This window comes from Budorcas taxicolor, chromosome 18 (assembly GCF_023091745.1).
Source record: "Budorcas taxicolor isolate Tak-1 chromosome 18, Takin1.1, whole genome shotgun sequence".
Taxonomy (NCBI): Eukaryota; Metazoa; Chordata; class Mammalia; order Artiodactyla; family Bovidae; genus Budorcas; species Budorcas taxicolor.
This window is the reverse complement of record NC_068927.1, coordinates 54,559,133-54,579,416: the sequence shown is the minus strand read 5'-3', so window position 1 is coordinate 54,579,416 and position 20,284 is coordinate 54,559,133. Positions and strand designations below refer to the sequence as shown.

General features: G+C 51.1%; 1 protein-coding gene across 1 annotated transcript; it reads right to left on the bottom strand.

The window, feature by feature from the left end:
- Nucleotides 1-674: 674 nt before the first annotated feature.
- MEIOSIN (meiosis initiator) lies at nt 675-20,247 on the bottom strand. The gene is made up of 14 exons (XM_052656808.1): nt 20,177-20,247; nt 16,546-16,606; nt 14,979-15,146; nt 10,414-10,525; nt 9,045-9,179; nt 7,792-8,037; nt 6,324-6,432; nt 5,373-5,473; nt 4,270-4,425; nt 3,779-3,852; nt 2,687-2,851; nt 2,355-2,596; nt 1,445-1,534; nt 675-840 (listed from the first exon to the last, which is right to left on the bottom strand). Exons 1-14 carry the CDS (start codon nt 20,245-20,247, stop codon nt 675-677), a joined length of 1,896 nt encoding a protein of 631 aa, XP_052512768.1.
- Between the last annotated feature and the right edge of the window lie 37 nt (nt 20,248-20,284).

Sequence of the window (20,284 nt, the reverse complement as noted above, 5' to 3'; positions counted from 1 at the left end):
AGGACGTGTTATGCCTTCATTTCCATTAAAATAAACAAACAACTAGAACCTTCCGGGGGTGTGGGTTACCTTCCAACAACTTGCCCAAGGAAAAGCTAAAGTACAGAGAGCACACCTTGAGTTTCTGGCTTTGTGATCCATGCTCCCTGAGGGGGGGACAGGCCTGAAGGTCAGATTGGAGGAGCTGTTTGGGGAGGTGTCTGCGAAGAACAGAGCTGAGGAAGAGGGCCCAGAGCAGCTGGCCTTGTCTCTTGCTGGTAACAAAGTTTTATTTCATTGAAAACAATAAATAATCTATAAATAGAATAGGGTAGGAGGAGGAAAGTGAGGTGCGACTGAACAAGGTGGAAAGCATTGGATTCTGGGCTGGGCAGTAGACAGGCAGAGGGAACCTTCACCTCCCTCCATTTCATTCGGGTGGGAGGGGGCTCCTTCCACCCTCTCTGTAGCTTCTCTGATTCCCCCACCCAGAGTAGACGGGGGCTGTGAGAGGCTTGCCAACCTTGGGGCAGAAGTTCAGACTGCCCCATACAAGGCAAACACAAAGCATCAGGATCAATAAATAATACCACCTGCCAACCTGGGGGGCCTGCACTAGCGGGGGTGAGGCCCAGGAAACCATCACGGGCTCCTGGTTTCAACAACAGCAGGGCCCGAGGGAGGGTGCGGCACCCTCACCCTTGCTGAAACTCCGGAGAGACTGGGTCTGGGGAGCCTCGGGCCTTCTCGGCCAGCAGCTGGTAGAAGGGTTTGGGGGTCTCCCAGTTCTCGTCCTCACTGCTGGAGCTGTCCTGCTTCACGATCCGGTTGTGCTGGCGACTGAACCTGCGCGCCTTGGTGCTGGGGGAGAGGTGGTAGGATGGGTGGGTTTCCTCCGTCTCACCTCCATCCCAGCCCCAGTGCTCTGGGCTCAGTAGTGACCAGGGCCTGGGCTGGGGATGGCCAGGGCTTTATTCGGCTCCACCAGGAAAGCGCTAGCTCCTTGGAGACCTGTTAAGATCTGCGCATGCGCTTGTTTTTCCAGAGGTGGGTGCAACTGAAGACTGGGCAGGTGGCAGCAATTTGAAGTTGGTAGAGAAGAGGGGTTTCAGGAGGGATGGGGCGTCGAGACGGGGAGAGGAGGAGCCCAAGCGACAGGGAGTTAAGACTCAGTTTCCTGCTCTGAGAAACTCCCTGAAGCAGAGAGCACAAAGGAAGTTTAGGGCCAAGGGGGTCCAAATCGAGAATTCAGCTATTTGCCCCTCTAAGTTCCAGGCAGGCGTAGAGCACCCCTCTGCTTCTGTCCCCCAGCTCTTCCATAAACTTTGGAGACACCCAGATCTCCCACCTGAGGAGACTCCCACCCTGTTTCCAACATCACGAAGCTCAAGGCTTTGATGATTTTCAGGGGAGCAGGGAGGGCCCTAGCGTCCACCACCCATGCCTCTGGGCAGGGGCTTCTCACCAGTATGGTTTTCGCTCCTGCAGGGTCATTACCCGCCAGAGTTGGGCCAGCTCCTTGGTGGCGGCCGTGGATGCGGTCCCAGGGCAGGCTCTGTGGCAGGAGCAGGGAGGAGGTGAGGAGGTGCCTGCACTCCTGCCTGGCTCGGGCAAGGGGCAACCACACAAGGGGCCCTGGCCCTCCCAGAGCCTTGACTTTCCTATCTGAGAACTCAGATCTTCCCATGTTGCCCGAAAGGGTTCCCTTTTCATGCCCTCCGGAATAGAGGTGACAGAGGAGGGAGCTGGACTAAAGGGTGGCTGGAGAGGGGCCACCCGGTGTCCCAGGGTCTGCATCTGCAGCTCAGGAGCACCAGCTCTTCCCCGCTGAGGCGCGAGGGGCCTCCCCCACCCCTACCCCCGGCTGCAGGCTGGCAATGATTGTTCAGGGTTGGGCGCTTGACAGATCCCATCAAGTTCAGCTCCAAGAACTTCTGCTTGAAACCTTAGAAATGAGGAGCTGTCTTCCCACAGGGTTGCTGGGGTGGGAGACAGGACATGAGCCTGAAGCTCCTAGGTAGGGGTGAGCCCGCTCCCGACCCGGCTCAGCAGGGAGGAACGTGGAGTCCAGAAGGGGGTGAAGATCCAAGAGCATCATGGGAGTCCCAGGACCAGCCACGGCTGAAGGTGGAGCCTCTTTTTTCAGATTATAGTAATTAACTAATTATATTAATCAGTTATATCGATTATATAAGTTAATATTAGCCAATTAATTTCCTCTTTTTCATAAGTCTGAGGCGAGTTTCACTGCCCACAACGCACGGAGCCAGGGGAGGCGGGGGCGAGCGTGTCAGCAGCAGAGGGCGGCCTAGCCCTGGGAGTGGATGGACAGTGAGGCAGGACCCCTGTCAGGGTCGAAGAGGACGCCCACCCACCGGATGTACTGCTTCCGGTTCATCCTGCAGAACATGATGAAGCCGTTGACACACTTCTTCTTCATCTGCGGGGTGCCAGGGGCTTTCTTGCTCTCCTTGGACTTGGAGGGACGCCGGCTGGCCCGGCCCTTCCTGGCCTTCCTCCCGGCCATGGGCAGAGGCGAGACCCGCCGGGTAGGGGTCCACGTGTAGTCCCCGTCTTCGCTGGAGGACTGCAGGCCCTCGAAGTCAGCCTGAGTGTCCTGGCGGGGGCACAGAGAGGTGAGGGGGCGTAGGTGAGGGCGGGCAGGAGGCCTGGACTGACCCGGCCGATGGCTGTCCGTCTCCCTCACCTCCTGCTGCCTCCACACCGAGTCTGTGTCCATGTCCTCCGAGCTGGGGCTGGACGGCACCTTGCTGTTTTCACTCAGCGAGAGGTAGCAGTGGTCCAGCGAGACCGAGGACTGGCCCAGGTCGTGGGAGTCAGGGGGGTCTTTGGGGACCTCAGGGGGCATGTCCTGGGGCATGAAGGAGAAAGATGGGAGGAGAGGGACAGAGGGGGGCAGTGGTGTCCCTTCATGGCCCCCACTCGCAGCTTTCCTGGGATGTCACACGAGCATCGGAAACAGCTCAGGTTCAAAACAGCCTCGTCCAGACACCGCCTCAGAAGTTCAAGCAAAGGTTCCCTAGTTCCCACAGCGGGTCCGGGAAGAGGTGGACTGGGGGCTTCTGCCTCCTATTCCGGGGCACTCCCTCTCAATTCCCCTGTGAGGGAGCTGGCACAACCTAGGCAAGTTTTAACTCCTCTGAGCGTCAGTTTCATCCACGATGGTGTCACCATGCATCCCCTGCCAGGCCAGGCCAGTGTTTACAAGAGCTCCACTAAGGCTGTCTATCTTTGTTTCTACTGTGAAATCAGCTACTCGTTAAAGCAGGGGCCACCTTCCCACACATGGAGGGAGAACCTTTTGGGGACCAGAGCCAGGCTGCGCCTCTTGTCAGTCAGAGGTTGAGCTGCTGGAGCAGACGGTGCTGCGGAAGTCAGCTCTGGGGCCTGGGAGGGAGGGTCTTTTGCACCAAGGATCCCAGGGGTCACCTGCTGTTTTTACTTTCCTCCCTGGTTAAATGGGGTCACAAGAGAGTCTGCCTCATAGAACAGTCCTAAGATTATGTGGGGTCTTTTCTGGGCACCTGGCAGCTTTTAGCTTTTATTCTTTACAGGTGGTTCATTCCAAGGGCCCAGCATAGAGCAGGGCTACTGGTGGCCAGCAGATAGGTTAGGGCACAGATGGAAGGGTGAGTCTCTGGAAGGACCAGGAGAAGCATGATGGACAGACAGCTGAGTTGAGGGGTGGGGGTGACAGAAAGGTCGAGAGGACGGATGAGTGAATCAGCAGGTGGGAAGGATGGACGGGTGTGTGACTGGTGTGTGGGCAGACACCTACCTTCTTCTGTGGTTCCTCGAGGATGCAGGCAGAAGGTGAAGGTGCAGAATCTAACAATATTTCCTCAAAGAGAGCTGTCGGGGACAGAGAGGGAGACCAGAAGGGTGGCTGGGACAGAAACGCCTCTCTCGGGGCACCGGGCTGCTGTCCTGCTGTCCCCATAGCTGGAGTGCCCTTCTCTGGCTTTGTGCTTTGGGATCTACTGCCAAAGTCCAAGTCCAGCTCACAGTCCAGCTCCTGTGGGGGACCTCCAGCCTGGGCAGAGTGAGTAGGTCCCTACTAAGGGTCCTGGAGCCTTCCCCACACCAGGCTGGCCTGGAGCAACTCCTCACCAGGCTGTGGGCTCCAGGGACGGGATGGGATTTGTCCTGAGAGGATTCACCCCTGGGTATCCAGTGCTGCCCAGCAAAGGGCTACATACTTGGTGGGCATCACTGCGGGTTTTTTCCTTCTCAGTGAACCAAACCTCAGGTCCAGCCCTGGGTGCTCACCTTGGGTCAGGTATTCATTGCCATCCTCCAAGATCTGTTCAGGCAGCAATTTCCCTGGGGAGCTGAAGAGGGAGGGGCTGAGCCCTAGGATCTCCTTCAGGGGGTCTGTCTCCAACAGGTTGGTAATCTGGGGAGGCCCCAAGGCCAGTGGGCTCTCTGAAAAGGAAATGTCAGGCTTGAGGGTGTGTCAGGCGTTGCCCTTTCCCAGAACACAACGGCTGGCTTTGAGGAGATGGTGCCCCACACTGGGGAAAGATGACTGTCAGTTCCTCAGTGTGAGTGCTTAGAAGAGGAAATTAAGAGGCGCGGTGCCTGGATTCATGGTGGTGGTGGTGGTGGTTTAGTCACTAAGTCGTGTCTGGCTCTTTGCGACCCCATGGACTGTAGCCCGCCAGGTTCCTCTGTCCATGGGATTATCCAGGCAAGAATACTGGAACAGGTTGCCCATTTCCTTCTCAAGGGGAATCTTCCCAGCACAGGGATCAAACCCACCTCTCCTGCTTGGCAGGCATGTTCTTTCCCACCAAGCCACCAGGGAAGCCCAGGATTATGTTAGGGATAGCATGCTATGCTAAGTTGCTTAAGTCGTGTCCGACTCTGTGCAACCCCATAGACGGAAGCCCACCAGACTCCCCCGTCACTGGGACCCTCCAGGCAAGAACACTGGAGTGGGTTGCCATTTCCTTCTCCAATGCATGAAAGTGAAAAATCAAAGTGAAGTAGCTCAGTCGTGTCCGACTCTTAGCAACCCCATGGACTGCAGCCCACCAGGCTCCTCCGTCCATAGGGTTTTGCGGGCAAGAGCACTGGAGTGGGGTGCCTATATATGTATATGATGTTGTGCTAGATCCAACAGACCGATATGAGCTAGCTGGAGCTCCGTGTTAAGAAAGATTCTGAAGTAGTTTCTGGGATCAAGAGAAAGAGTTAGGATTGATTAGCAACATCCGCCATGGCAACCAATGGCTAGGGACAACAAGTACACTGTGTGTCCATGTCTAGTGGACATCCATCCCTCTCCCGCTTCCCCGGCCATCCTCAGAAGAAGGTACCAAGAAGGCCCCACACCTGCCTACAAGGGGGAGAGACAGAGCTTCAGTCACCTTGGGGGCTGCCCTCTGCAGTCCAGGCAGGAATCCAAGGGTCAGCATTTGGGGACTCCTTGCCCACCTCCTCGCCAGAATCATAGAACACCAGCTTCTGCCTGCAAGAGGTGGAATTCACGAGGCAGACCTGGAGCCCTGGCTGGAAATACTGTGGCACACAGAGTGAGCCCTTCCCCTCTGGGTGTCTCAGTGTTGCCCACTGTGGAGTAAGACGGGGATGGTTCTGTGCCTGCCGCTGGGGGAATGCTGGGGCAGAAACCTTAGTCAGTTGAGGTGCCTGCCCTTAGGGACCTTCAGGGCTTGAGATGAGAGGCCAGCTGTCATCAGAGCTGATGACACAGGGGGCAGAGTAGTGAGAGGGGTTTGAGGAGGAAGAGAGAAGGCGGGCAGGGCAGGACACAGAACCATGCTGAGCTACGATAGGTAGAAGGATGGGTAGTTTCTTCCAGATGGACGAGGGGAACAGGCTTCGAGGAAGAGGGAACCAAGGATGAGAAGCCCGGTGGGACACGGGTGGGGCTCCTTCCAAAGTGGTGAATATTTAGTGGTAAGGATAAGATTCACGGGGAGGGGCTGGCAAGATGAGCTGGGGCAAGAGAGGGTCTCAAATGCAAATTAAGATATCTGGGCTCTACTCAATAAGAGGGAGCAGCCTAAAGCCAAAACCCAACATGATCAAGGACTCTGTTAAAAAAGCCACACAGGTGACTGGTGCTGACAGGCTAGAAGGGTAGGACAGGAGGCCAGGGAGGGGCTGTGGCCCTGGTCAGCACACAGGAAGCAGGGCTTTCCCTTGGGCTCCCAGTGCCTTGTGCAAAGCTAGGCCGTCAGAGGTGGTCACCCCGGATACCAGCAGAGGGTGGAAATTGACCCCATTTCTCCCCAGGTCTTAACCATTCCCCTGGAACACGTCAGCTCCCCAACTCATATCTCCTGAGCTTCCCTTACCTGGGACCAGGCTGGGTCTTGTTGAGAAAATGGATCATCTCGACCCCTTGCTGGGCCTCAAAAGCAGGATAAGACCCCGAATCCTGAGTATCATATTTGACACAGCAGCCTACGGGGGCAAGTTGGGATGGTCACTCCTGTGATGGGGCCAGATGCCAGGGCTCACAGGGACATGGAGAGGTGCCTGGGTCTCCCACAGCCTTCTGCCTCCTCCCACTCCAGCCAAAACCTCAGGCTGGGGGCGGGGACTCTGAATTAGGTTTGAAAGTGAAGGTGTTAGTAGCTCAGTTGTGTCCAACTCTTTGTGACCCTATGGACTGTAGCCTGCAAGGCTTCTCTGTCTGGAATTCTCCAGGCAGGAATACTGAAGTGGGTTGCCATTCCCTCCTCCAGAGGATCTTCCCAATCCAGGGATCAAACTCTCCTGCATTGCAGGTAGATTCTTTACCATCTGAGCCACAGGGTACCCTGAATCACCCCCAGGTTTCTGGAATCCTACATCTCTATTAGAAGCTCTAAAGAAGATAAAATATTTAAGTGCAATAATGATGATGAAGATGATGGTAGCAAACAAGTGTATAGTACTTACCATGCCAGCACAGTTTTAATCATTTTACATACTACTCAGCACCCCTTTGCCAAAGGATATGGTTATTATAATACCCATTTGAAAGTGAAAGTGAAGTCGCTCAGTCGTGTCCGACTCTTTGCGACCCCATGGACTGTAGCCTACCAGACTCCTCTGTCCATGGGATTTTCCAGGCAAGAATACTGGAGTGGGTTGCCATTTCCTTCTCCAGGGGATCTTCCCCACCCAGGGATTGAAACCGGGTCTCCTGCATTGTAGGCAGACGCTTTACTGTCTGAGCCACCAGGGAAGTCCAATACCCATTTACAGTTCAGTAAATGGACGCACTGAGCTCTAAAGAAACTTGTCCAAGGTCACAAGATTAGCAGACGATCTGGAACACCCACCACTCATGGGTGACCCCAGGAAGTGAGCGTATGGGATCACCCGACAGTCACTAGCACCATGCCCGTGGCCTGGCCCAGAGGATAGGGTCTGGGAGGAAGGGCTGAATGAATGGGCAGAGGAAGAGGATGACCCCGAGGCCTTGCCTTCCAGTCGTGCCTGTGTCTGCTAGGGGTGTCACACCTTTGAAGCTGGCTCACAGGAGCATTTGTCTGGCTGCTTCAAGGGAAGGGAGGCTCAGGAGGAGGCCCAGCTCTTGCCCCCAGTTCTGTGAACTGCAGCCCTCACGTGAGGGCTGCACTGAACCTGTCCCTGGCCTTACACCCACAGCCGAGACTGAAGGGAAGAGGAAACTGGGAACGAGGCCAAGAGACGGCACCTCTCTTGTCCATGGTCCAATCCCTGGCTCCTAGGACTGTGTCCAGGACGCTGGGAGGTGCCTGATCAGTGGTGTGTAAATGACTGGCTAAGTCAGTGGAGAGGAAAGAGACCAACTTGAGATGTCACAGTGGGCGCTGTTCTCAGCCACATCCAGCAATGTCAGCTGGCGTCTTCCTCCCTTCCTGTCACCTTGAAATGAGGATTCCTCAGCCCTGGGTAGACTGCAGGAGTCCCAGCATCTTGGAGGGGTGGTGGTCCCCACCACATTTCCTCCTTTTTGGTCTGGAGATGGGGTCTCCAGCTTCTCAGGCTTCTCCAGGGCCAGACAGCGACGAGGGTTCTGGGCCCGGGTCTGGCGTTCTGGGAGAGGAGAGAGATGGCATCAGACAGGGCAGGGGGCACTGTCTCCAGAAGGTGGTTGGGGTTGGGGTGGAGACACTCTGCTCTGGTCCCAATGACCTGCTTCAAAGCTTTGCCTGGCCGGGTCACTCAGTCCTTCTCAGGTAAGCCCAGATCCTCAATTAAAGACCATCTAGTCGGATAGCCCCTTCCTCTGCCCACGTGTTAGAATCATTTTGAGAACTCTGAACAATACTGATGCCCAAGTTCCACCCAGATCACTGAAGCCCAGCGTTCTGGGTGTGAGGCACAGGCAGGGAAAGCATCCCAGTGATTCAGATGTGCAGCCAGGGCTGGAAATCATTGATTAGGTCCAACTCCCCGCTCCAACTTTTTTTCAAAGCTAGGTCATGTGGCATGCAGGATCTTAGTTCCTCAACCAGGGATTGAACCAGTGCCCTCTGAATTGAAAGCGGAATCTTAACCTCTGGAACACCAGGGAAGTCCCAAACTCCCTTTTTAAAGACATGGAAAATGGAGCTCAAAAGGGGGAAGAGACAGGTAGTGAGTCAGTAGCATGGCTGAGGTGGGACTTGGGACCCTCGCCTCCCACACTGGGGTCTTTCCATCACCCATGCGCCCTGCTGCCCTGGCCTAGGGATGGATGACAGGACAGAGGGATGATGAATGCTGACAGCAGATTCCATTTGCTGGGCACTGGCCACACGCCCCGCCACTTAAGCACTGCTGAGAGGTGTGGACATGGGCTCCTAATCCTGAGGCCCACCCTGTGGCAGGCACTCCAATATCCAGACCAGGAAACGGAGGCTCAGAGGATGAGAGTGGCCCTCCCACCCCCACTCCAGGCCTCAGAGCTAGGAAGAGGAGTTGAACTGAGGCACGTCTGAATCTAGAGCCTGGTCCAGGCTCAGGACTGCTGACGCGGCCTCCCTGGAGTGGCGACGACCCTGGAGAAGGAGCCCCATTCCTGTGGGACTCCTGCTACCTGTTCTGCTGCAGACTTGTACCTGATGCTCGGGTAGGCTTTTTCTTCCGAGGTTTCCGGCATGCTCCCCAAAGACGGGACTTCTGAGAGTGTGGGGAGCTGGATGGGGTGGAGAGTCTCTGCTTTGCGGGGCCTGCAGCAGGGTTCCAACCCAGCCCTGCAGAGGATGGAGAAGGAGGCAGGTCAGACGGCCTCACCTTCGTCCAGCCTGAGTCCTGCCTCTGGACAATGCTTCCCACTGGACAGGGGGAGGGAGGCTGCTGCAGTCTCCAGACAGACTTTGTAAAAGTGGAAACTGAGGTCCCGGGAGGAGATGGGACTTGTCTGAGGTTCCACAGCCAGGTGGCAGAAGTACAGGTGAAAACTCAGGTATCTGCAGGTCCATTCCGGGCCTCGGCCCAGACAGAAGACTGACTCAGTGCTTCCCAAATGCTTACCCATCTTCCCCTCCCAAACCAACCCCTCTTCCTACCTCCTCAAGACGGTGGGTGGCCCGCGGCCTCTCCCCCAGGCCTCGCAATTCTTCCTCGTGAACATCTCCAAAATTGACCCTCTTCAGCCCACACTCTCAGCCATGGCGCTGCATTTGCTTGCGGTCTCCTGCCCAGGTCCCGCCTAGAAGTGTCTCCGCTGGTCTCCCTGACTCGTTTCTTACTTAATGACCCCCACGCTAGATGTCAGGGACCTCTTCCTAAACAGCCACTCTGACGGTGGTTTTCCTCTGGCTTACAGTCCTTCCGTCGTTTTCATCCTCTCTATCTCCCTCCCGAGCCAGGCTCTCGAGGCCCTTCAGAATCTCATCTCTGCCTCACCTCCTACCCTTCTTGCCAGGGTATTTCTCACACCAGTAACAACACCACCCAGCACATACAATGTGGGACGACTGGCATGTTCCAGGCACTGTGTGACAACACTCCTTGCGTGTATTAACTCATTTAATTCTCACAACAAACATAAAGGAAGTACTCGTACTGGTCCATTTTGCAGATGAGGGAACTGAGGCACAGAGCAGTTTAGGTCATGAGACACATATGTCTGAGTCTGGACCTGGCTCTGGAGTCTGTGCACGTCATCTGGGTGCTGCACGGCCCCTCCAGTCACACCCGATGGCTCACCTGTCCCCAGACTTTCCATTTGTGTCTTCTTGTGCCTGCGGGCTCCTGCTCACATTGTTTCTTGTTTGCCTGGCATGGTGCCCCTCTGTCCTTGAAGGCCCGCTCTAAAGGCCCTCCCTCCACAGGCTTCCCAAGACACACTCCTCTGGGGTCACAGCATCTTGGACTCACGCCAGGCTGTGAGATCCGGGGAGGATGGGAACCATTTAGGTCACTTCAGCGTCCCCTACAGCCTGGATATAGCAGGCACTGGGAACGTCGGCTGAGCTTACTTACCCCTGAGCCCGCCATGCCCATGGTTGGTGTGGAGTTGGAGCAAGGCCTTGGTCACATTGATGCTGCTCTGTAGGTAGTGAATGTACTGCAGGACGTGCAAGAGAACCTCCTTCTGCTCCCAAAAGAAAGACGGGGTTGAGCAGGCACTCAAGATCACGTGAGGCTGCTGGGGACCAGGGACAGTCAGGCTCCAGGACCCCTGGGGCCCCATCCCAGCAATCCACCCACCATGGGCAGAGAGGTTCCTGTTGTGCCCTTCAGTCCTCACCGTGGCCCAGGGAGCCAACGGTTACAGCTCTGAAGACAGGCCCAGAGCGCTGAAGGGATGGCTGGGTTACAGAGAAGGCGTGGCCGAGCTGGGGTGTGAAGCCAGGCCTGCCTGCCTCCCAGTGCGGTTTTGGGGGCACATGCTGCTGGGCTTCCTGCCCCTGGCCCTTAGGCACGTGCACAGTCCCCCTCTCCTCCCTGGCTTCTTTCTTTGAGCCTCGGCACAGCACTCCCCGCCTTCCAGAAGCTTTCCTGACCTCCTGACCCCACACCTAGGCTGTTTAGATGTCCCTCCTCAGCACTCCTGGGCCTGTTTCCACCAAGGCACTTGCCACACTGTTTTATAATTATCCATTGATGTGTCATTCTCTCCCATTGACCTTGAACCCGTTGAGAGTAAGAGAATGTAGCTGATGGATTTCTGGATCCTGAGCACAGAGAACGGAGAAGTGATGGAGCCCATTATCACTGAGGGAATGACTCTTTCCCCATAGCACCAGCAGGCATCCCCCATCCAGCCACTAAGTCGAGGCTGAGTTGACACTGGAGATACTAAGCTAAAAAAGATACCAACCAGTAAGCCACAAGGAGGGTGAACTACACAAACTTTTTTTTTGCCTTCACAGAACTTACAATATAGGGAGGGCAGCAGACCTTAATAAACTCATAATTCACATAAAATTATTGACTGTGTGATAAGCATTAGGAATAAAAGAGCATGATGCAATTAGGCTTGGGTGTCCAAAAAGGCCTCTCTCAAGTGGCAGCATTGAAACTGAATAGTGGGGAATTCCCTGGCGGTCCAGTGGTTAAAACTCTGTGCTTCCAGGTCAGGGGGCTCAAGTTCAATCCCTGGTTGGGGAACTAAGATTCTATATGTCGTGCGGTGTGGCTAAAAAATTAAAAATATTGAAATAAAAAAAAAAATAAACTGAAGAGTGTAAGGAGTTAGCCTGGTAAGGAGGTGAGGAAAGAATACCTATAGCTTTTTTTTTTGATTGAAATAGATCCCTAGAATAACAACAAAACTGTCAGCAGGAATCTTCCAAACCCCACATCAGGAAACATGGTCTCGGGAGTGGGGGATAAATTGAGAGACTGGGATTGACATATACACACTGCTATATATAAAATAGATAACTAACAAGGAAACTTAGCACCAGGAACTCTGCTTAATACTCTGTAATGACCTATATGGGAAAAGAACCTAAAAAAGAGTGGATATATGTATATGTATGACTGATTCACTTTGCTATACAGCAGAAACCAACATAACACTGTAAATCAACTATACTCCAATAAAAATTAGTTTAAAAAGAGGAAGCATGGTCTCAAGAGGGACATACGTGAAACTTTTCCATAAAATGTAATACAGATAGTCACTAAACATGTTTAATCTGATCCATGGGAAAAAAAATAGTCACTCAGTAGTGTCTGACTCTTTTCAAGTCCGTGGACTGTAGCCCACCAGGCTCCTTTGCCCATGGAATTCTCCAGGCAAGAATATTGGAGTGGGGAGCCATTTCGTTCTCTAGGGAATCTTTCTGACCAAGGGACTGAACACAGATCTCTTGCACTGCAGGTGGATTCTTTACCGTCTGAGCCACCAGGGAACCTGATACACAGAGGGAGTTATAATTTACTTAAGGATTAATGGCTATTGATGCCCAGGTGGCTCAGTGGGTAAAGAATCAGCAGGTAAAGAATCCACCTGCCAATGCGGGTTCAATCCCTGGATCAGGAAGATTCCCAGGAGAAGGAAATGGCAACCCACTCCAGTATTCTTGCCTGAGGGAAATCCCAGGGACAGAGGAGCTTGGCAGGCTATAGTCCATGGGCTCGAAAAGAGTCAGACACTGCTTAGCAACCAAGCACGCACACCACACAATGTGTGGCCACACCGCACACAGCCCAAAGTCTATTAGCTTAGGTCCTGGCTCCAACCTGCCACTTACTGGCTGTGCACTGGGAGCAGGTCATTTTACCTCCTTAGAGCCTCAGTTTTCTCATCTGTGCAATGGGCACAAGGGTATTCATTCAGGTTCAGAGGAGTATCATTAGGATGAAATAAACTTGAGTGTGTGAAATTGCCCAGCATAGAGCCTGATACATTCGTTGACCAATAAATGCTTAGTTGATGACTGAGACTGAGGACTGACTGGGATGAAGGTCATATGTAAAGCAGGAGGCCCAGGACTTAATTTAAGAGAGGAAGGTCCGTCTAGTCAAGGCTATGGTTTTTCCTGTGGTCATATATGGATGTGAGAGTTGGACTGTGAAGAAGGCTGAGCACTGAAGAACTGATGCTTTTCAACTGTGGTGTTGGAGAAGACTCTTGAGAGTCCCTTGGACTGCAAGGAGATCCAACCAGTCCATTCTGAAGGAGATCAGCCCTGGGATTTCTTTGGAAGGAATGATGCTAAAGCTGAAACTCCAGTACTTTGGCCACCTCATGCGAAAGATGCTGGGAGGGATTGGGGGCAGGAGGAGAAGGGGACAACAGAGGATGAGATGGCTGGATGGCATCACTGACTCGATGGCCGTTGAGTCTGAGTGAACTCCGGGAGTTGATGATGGACAGGGAGGCCTGGCATGCTGCGACTCATGGGGTCACAAAGAGTCGGACACAACTGAGCGACTGAACTGAACTGAACTGAACTGAAAACGGGAAAGGAGTGGGATCCTTAAGACAGCTGAGGGAACTCCCTGGTGGTCCCGTGGTTAGGACTTTGTGCTTTCACTGCTGAGGGCCCAGATTCAGTCCCTAGATAGGGAACTAAGATCTAGAAAGCTGCACAGTGCAGCCACGAAAAGAGAGGGGACAGTGGACTGAGACCTGGAGAGGATTCTACCATGGGGATGTGGTCCTCTGCTCGTGATGAAATGCTGCTGCCTGTGCCCTGACTTGACTGTCATTCCTCCAGTGCAGGGATTGTCTCAGCCATCTCCACCCTCCCTGCCAAGAACTATAAGAGCCCATGCACACCAAATTCTCCAGTGGGCAAGAGGGCAAAATTTCTCAGCTAATTTTGAGCACTGTGGTGGTCTGTATAATGCCTCCCCCAAAGGTGTCCATGGCCTGCTCCCCGGAACATATGCATGTGTTGCCTTATATGACAAAGGGGCCTTTGCAGATGTGATTAAGGATCTTGAGATAGGGAGATGATTCTTGATTCTGGCTTATCTGAGTGTGCCCAATGCAATCACAAGCATCCTTATAAGCGGGAGGCAGGAGGGCCAAAGGCAGAGAGAGCAAACTGCTGACCAAAGCAGAGATAGAGGTGAGACCAGAAGCTGTTATGCTTCTAGCTTTGAAAAGGCCATGAGCCAAAAACCATACGTTGCCTCTAGAAACTGACAAGGCTTCCCCAGTGTCTCAGAGGTAAAGAACTTGCCTGCAATGCAAGAGACTCAGGAGACTTGGGTTCGATCCCTGGGTCAGGAAGATCCCCTGGAGGAGGGCATGGCAACCCACTCCAATATTCTTGCCTGGAGAATCCCATGGACAGAGGAGCCTGGCGGGTTACAGTCCATGGGGTTGTAAAGAGTCGGACACGACTGAAGTGACTGAGCTCGCACATGTGCAGAAATTGGCAAAGGGGGAGGAAACAGATGCTCTCCTGCAACCTCTGAGAAGAACCAAATTCGGAAATCATCCCAATGAAGTCACAAAAGAAGGCTGTCAGAAAGGGAACCGACATTTATTCAGGCCCTGTAACGGCTATCGGGTCTTTTTGGTCTCACAATATCTCTGAGTAGGAGTAGTCATTTTTCCTTGATTTATAGCTGAGAAATCTGAGGCTTGAAAGGCTGATAATCTGAGTGAGCTTCCCAGAGTTCTGCAGGTGCGGAGCTGGAGGGCTCAGATCCAGACTGTCTTGACTCCCAGGGAGATGACCTGGACCTGGTGCCTTGCCTATTTTTTTCCTCTGTCAATTCCTCCCGCCTTCTTTTTTTTTTTTTTTTTTTTTTTGTCGCCATGCCACATGGCATGTGGGATCTTCCCTAACCAGGGATCAAACCTGTGCCCCCTGCATTGGGAATTCAGATTCTCAACCATTGGATCACCAGAGAGGTCCCTCCCCCTGCCTCCTTTGCAGGAAAGAATTCCTCAGACTTCTGGTCATGGGATCACAGACTCCCAGAAATTCCCACTCAGAGCAGGACTCTTGCCATCTCAGTGCTGTCACTGGGTTTGTGTGTCTGTCTAGATTTCCCAGGACAAGGGAGGTCAGCCCAATTGCTGAAATGTTCAGATCTGCCTCCCAAATTCACCTCCTCTCCTTCAGCCCCTTTACCTTGGTGAGCTTCTTGGTACCAGTCTTCAGGGTCACTGGCAGCATCAATGCCAGCTCTTGCAGTTTGCTGGTGTGGTTTTTCCTCTGCTTCCTGTTTTGGGACAAGAGCCGGTTTTGGTTAGGACATCCCAAATGGAATTTGGTATCTGACACCACCCCCCAATCCACCTGTTTCAGTGTTTCCCATCTCAGAGAAGCTTAGTTCCCTGACCAGGGATTGAACCCATGCCTCTTGCAGTGGAAGCATAGAGTCTTAGCCAATGGACCCCCAGGGAACTCCCAGTCACCAAATTTTGCCCATTCCTCCTCCAATCCCTTCTCTCCATCCCCTCACCTCTACTCTAGTCCATGTGTTGACATCCTCATAGTTCTCCCAGCCTCCCATCTGGCCTCCTCCAAACCATACTCTCTCTGAGAGTCAGGGTGATCATTCTTTCTTTTTTTTAATATTTATTTTGCAACACCGGGTCTTAGTGGCAGCACATGGGATCTTTAATCTCTCGTTGAGGCACTTGGGATCTAGTTCCCTAACCAAGGATGGAACCTGGGCCCCTGGCATTGGGAACACAGAATTGTAGCTACTGGACCACCAGGGAAGTCCCTGGAGCGATCTTTCTGAAACACAAAAATGTCTATGGTTTTCTCATCTGTGCAAAATGAATGAGGATATTCTTTCAAGGCGCAGAGGGTTATCCATAGGACTGAATACCTTAGTTACCTAAGAAGTACTTCAAACCTCTCAATGCCATCCCATTATTAAGAATCAAGTCCTTGATTTTATTAAAAATCAAACCCTTAACATGGCTTATAATGCCCGCCCCTCCCCCCACAGCTTGGCCCACCTGATCATTCTGGTCTCATCTCTTACTACCTTTCGTTCTCTCCCATCAACAGCCCCCAACTCCACAGGACAGGTGAGGTACCTCTGCTAAGGGGCCCCTGACCCTGAGCTCATGCATTTCTCTGATCCCTGCACTAGGCTGAGAGCTGAGTCGGGGGCACCTAGAACAGGGTCTGGCACATTGCGGGAACTCACTGCCTATTTGCTAAATGAACAGATAAATAAGGGCGTGAAAGAAGTCAACTCCTGAGCAGATGCAGAACTTTCAGGATATAATCCCTGAATCCATAATTCATAATATATCCATGTACACACACCTGTACCTCTTTCTCCTGACAGATGGAGACACAAAGATGTTGGCGTCTCTCTCCCAAATTACACACTTCTGGCACTACTCCTGCTACTTGTTTGGGAAAGCCCGAACACCTCGTCTCCACCAATCCTTATCTCATCTTCCTTCAGGGCCTGGTTCAATTGCCATCCACCCCAGGAAGCCTCCCGTCTTTCTCCCTGACTGAAAGCAGGATCAAGCCAAACATGCTCCAACTGATTACATATGTATTTCTGATTCCTACTCAGACCCACAAACTGATACCCCCTCTTTTATTTTTGGCTGTGCTGTGTGGCATGCAGGATCTTAGTTCCCTGACCAGGGATCAAACCCTTGCCCCTGCATTAGGAGCGAAGAGTCTTAACCACTGGACTGCCAGGGAAGTCCCTCGATACCTCCTCTTTGCCAGGTCCTGTGCTGGACACTGTGGAAAGGGAGAGAAATCGATTCGCTGTCCTCAAGGACATGAGGGACCAGTGTGGGAGGCACTCTTATCTCCCCAACCAAACTCTGAAGTTGAAAGAATCATTCTTACTCATTTATTCAGCAATTGCTTATTAAGCCCTTACTGTGTGCCAGGAAATGTGATTGGTGACAGGGATAAAAATCTATAAAACAATAACTCTTTCTAGAGCCCACAGTACAGCCAGGTATCCATCTATCAAATTGTTCCACAAACAACATAAAATGGCAACTAGAAGCAAAACCAGCTATATAATTTGCTGAGGATAAGAAGATTTTCCTCGTGGTCCAGTGGCTAAGACTCCAACCTTCCAATGCAGGGGGCTCCATTTCCATCCCTCGTCAGGGAACCCAGATCCCACATGCCCCAATTAAAAAGATCCTGGGTGCTGCAACAAAGATCAAAGATCCCGTACACTGCAACTAAGACCCAGCGCAGACAAATTATATATAAATATATAAATAATACATATAAACATCTATATGTATATGTATAATACATATAAATATATATTTATATATGAATAATACATATAAATATGTATTTTTTATTTGGAGGGAGAATAAGGGTAACTAGGAACTGCAAAATCTTGGTCTGTCCTGGGCAACAGTCCTGAATAGGTGTGACCCGGGGCTGTGCTCACAGAGGCCTCTGGGAATCGGGCACTCCCTCCCAAGGGGGCTTCTTTCCTTGCTGGATGGTTCTGGTTTCAGACAAGTCTTCCTCACAGTCTCTATGATTTTCACTCACTAATCCCAGCTCTGCCCTCTGATTCTGTGGGGAACAGGTCAGTTCCAGCCACACAGGTCTTTTTCTGTTTCTCTCAACTGCCAAGTTTATTTCTGCCTTCAGGGCCTTTCCCATCCCCACCACCTGGAATGTTTCTTTGCCCTGATTTTTCACATGGCTGATTTCTTGCCATTCAGCCTTTAGCTTAAATGTAACAACCCCAGAAAGGCCTTTCCTGACTACCTGATCTAAACAGGCACATTCTTTGTCACATGCTCACATCATTCATCGGCATCCAAACTCTTTCTTTCTCTCTCTTTTCCTTTCTTCTTTCCTTTCCTTCTTTCTCCCTTATAAATATAAACACAAGAGCAGGGATTTTTGTCCCTTTTATTTATTGCTATATCCTGAACTGACTTCTCCATTAGGCACAGGTAAGCACAGTGCCTAAGGCTGGTGATAATTTTAGGGGCTCATGAAGTGTTTTCTTTTGAAATCAGAAGAGAAAAAAATTAATATAATTCAACTTGGATTACATTCATCTTTATACCAATGCTGTCATAAATGACAATTTTTAATGTGTTTTTAATGAAAGAATGAGCCCAAGAAAGCAAAACTGCCTACGACCCACAAAAGTCATATATGGCTTTGGCTATATTCCTAACTCCTGGAATAATACCTGGCTCTTAGTAGGTGCTCAACAAAAAACTGTGTTGAATTAAAGAATGCTATTCTGTCTTATGATTGCCTTTCAGTCTTTGAAGTGGCATATCACTCTAATTCTTGGGTTTCCTTTTCCCTGAGCTAATCAGCCTAAATACACTCACTATTCCTTTATTTTACAGGAGCTGGAAGGAGCTTTAATCAAGAGCCAGTCCAGGGGACTTCCCTGGTGGTAAACACTTTAACTTCCAGAGCAGGAGATGCAGGTTCAATCCCTAGTCAGGGAGCTAAGATCCCACATGTCTTGTGGCCAAAAAACCAAACATAAAACAGAAACAGTATTGTAAAAAATTCAATAACGACTTTAAAAGTGATCCACATCAAAAAAATCTTAAAAAAAAAAAGCGCCAGTCCAAATTTCTCATATCAGCTATGTGAAATCCAAGGCCCTGACTCTAATTTGCTTAACATGTGCAAGAATTTAAGAGCCACCCCAAAATGAGGGAAAGCAAGGGGCAGTCCCAAGAAGCAGTATAACAGTTGGTTATTCTAAACTTCAGTTTTTGAAGCAAACAGATCTGGTTGAAATTCCAGCTCTGCCACTTGCTGTGTGATTTTGGACAAGTGCTTTCATCTCTCCAAACCTGTTTATAATTCATTTATAAAATGGAGCTGGCTGGAAAGCGTGATCTTGTCCAGGTGTTTAGCACCAAGGGCGTGCTCATGAAAGGTTTGTTCAAGATAGAAGGTAGACAGTCATTTGTTGGAACGATTTAGGTATAAGGGATGTTGGAGAATAGGGTGGAGGTATTGTATTGGATGACTATGGTTGATAAAACTGTCATTTTTGGTTGACCAACATCCAATCCCCGTTTTCTGGTAATAATTTCCTTTGGGTTACAATCCCTCCCCCACTCTCAGTCCATGTGGTTCACAGAGTCTGAACCCAACCTCCCCTTCCACTCTTGGCTCTGATGTTGTCTGGGTTGGCTCACCATTTGTGAGGGCAAGAGACCTTTCAGTCACTCCAGGTCCACATCCTGCCAACCTGACAAGTCTGGCATAGATTCTCTTTCCAGGATCCATTGACTCTGATTAGCTAAGTCTGGGTTACTACCCAAATCCTGAACCAATTACTTGACTTCTCCCTTCCATTACGGAGCACTGAAACAAAGTCTAATCAAGAAGTCAAGGGATTGGTTGAGGATTTGGGTAGTAACACAGGCTTCACCAATCAGAGTCAATGGATCCTGGGGAGAAAATCTCTGCCAGACTTGTCAGGCTGGCAGAACATGGATCTGGAGGGGCTTAGGAGCCATTTTGCCCACACAAATGGAGAGCCAACCCAGACAACAGCAGAGCCAAGACAGGCAGATTTCTGGCCATATCATTTAACCCCTCACTTGGAACCAGCCTAGCATGATGCCCCAGAATTTTTTGTTTAAAGGATCCAATAAATCCCCATTTATCCCTTAGCCAGTTTTAGCTAAGTTTCTGTTAATTGCAATTGAGTCTTTATTAATACAATGACTCCACATCTAAAAAGCGAGGAAAGAGAATGCACTGTTGGTGACCTCTGGAATTCCAGGAAGAATAGGCAAGCAGGAGAGAAATTCTTCATTGTCTTCATGTGCTCCTTCTGAGCACAGTTCCTAAGTAGAGAACCTAAATAGAGCGGATGCTGATTTTTGGAGTTAATAAATGAAGAGACAGGTAGATGAAAAGTCACTGGGGAAGAAAATAAGGGATAAGATGAATTTTGGCTCTCTTCTTTATCCAGATGTTGGAGGAAGGGAGAAATCTGATCCAACCCTAATCTGCTGGGAAAACCTCTCTATTAGATTCCTGACACTTGGTAGGGGCTTGATGGCAAAATAAATACGTAAATAAAAGAAAGGAAGGAAGGGCATTTTTAAAAAATCAGAATGTCAAAACCTGCAAGGGCTTAGAGAGGATCTTTGCCAACTACTTCAGAGTTCTCTCATCTTGAAATGGCAGTAATATTTGCACCTACTTCCTCCTGGAGTTGCTGTCAGGATTAACGAGTATACAAACAAAAAGCTTAGCAAAAAGTCTGGCAAACTAATAAATGCTCAGTAAACACTATTGTTATTATCATTCTACCAGAGTGGCGAGAGCTGCAAGGGAGGTGGGCCAGGGGGAGCCCTTACCTGTCACTGGGACTCAGGGAGTTGGTTCTGGGCTGTTCAGGAGAACACACATGTTTGCTGGAATCCCACATCTGCAAAGAGGGGAAAAGAAAGAATTATTAGTGACCT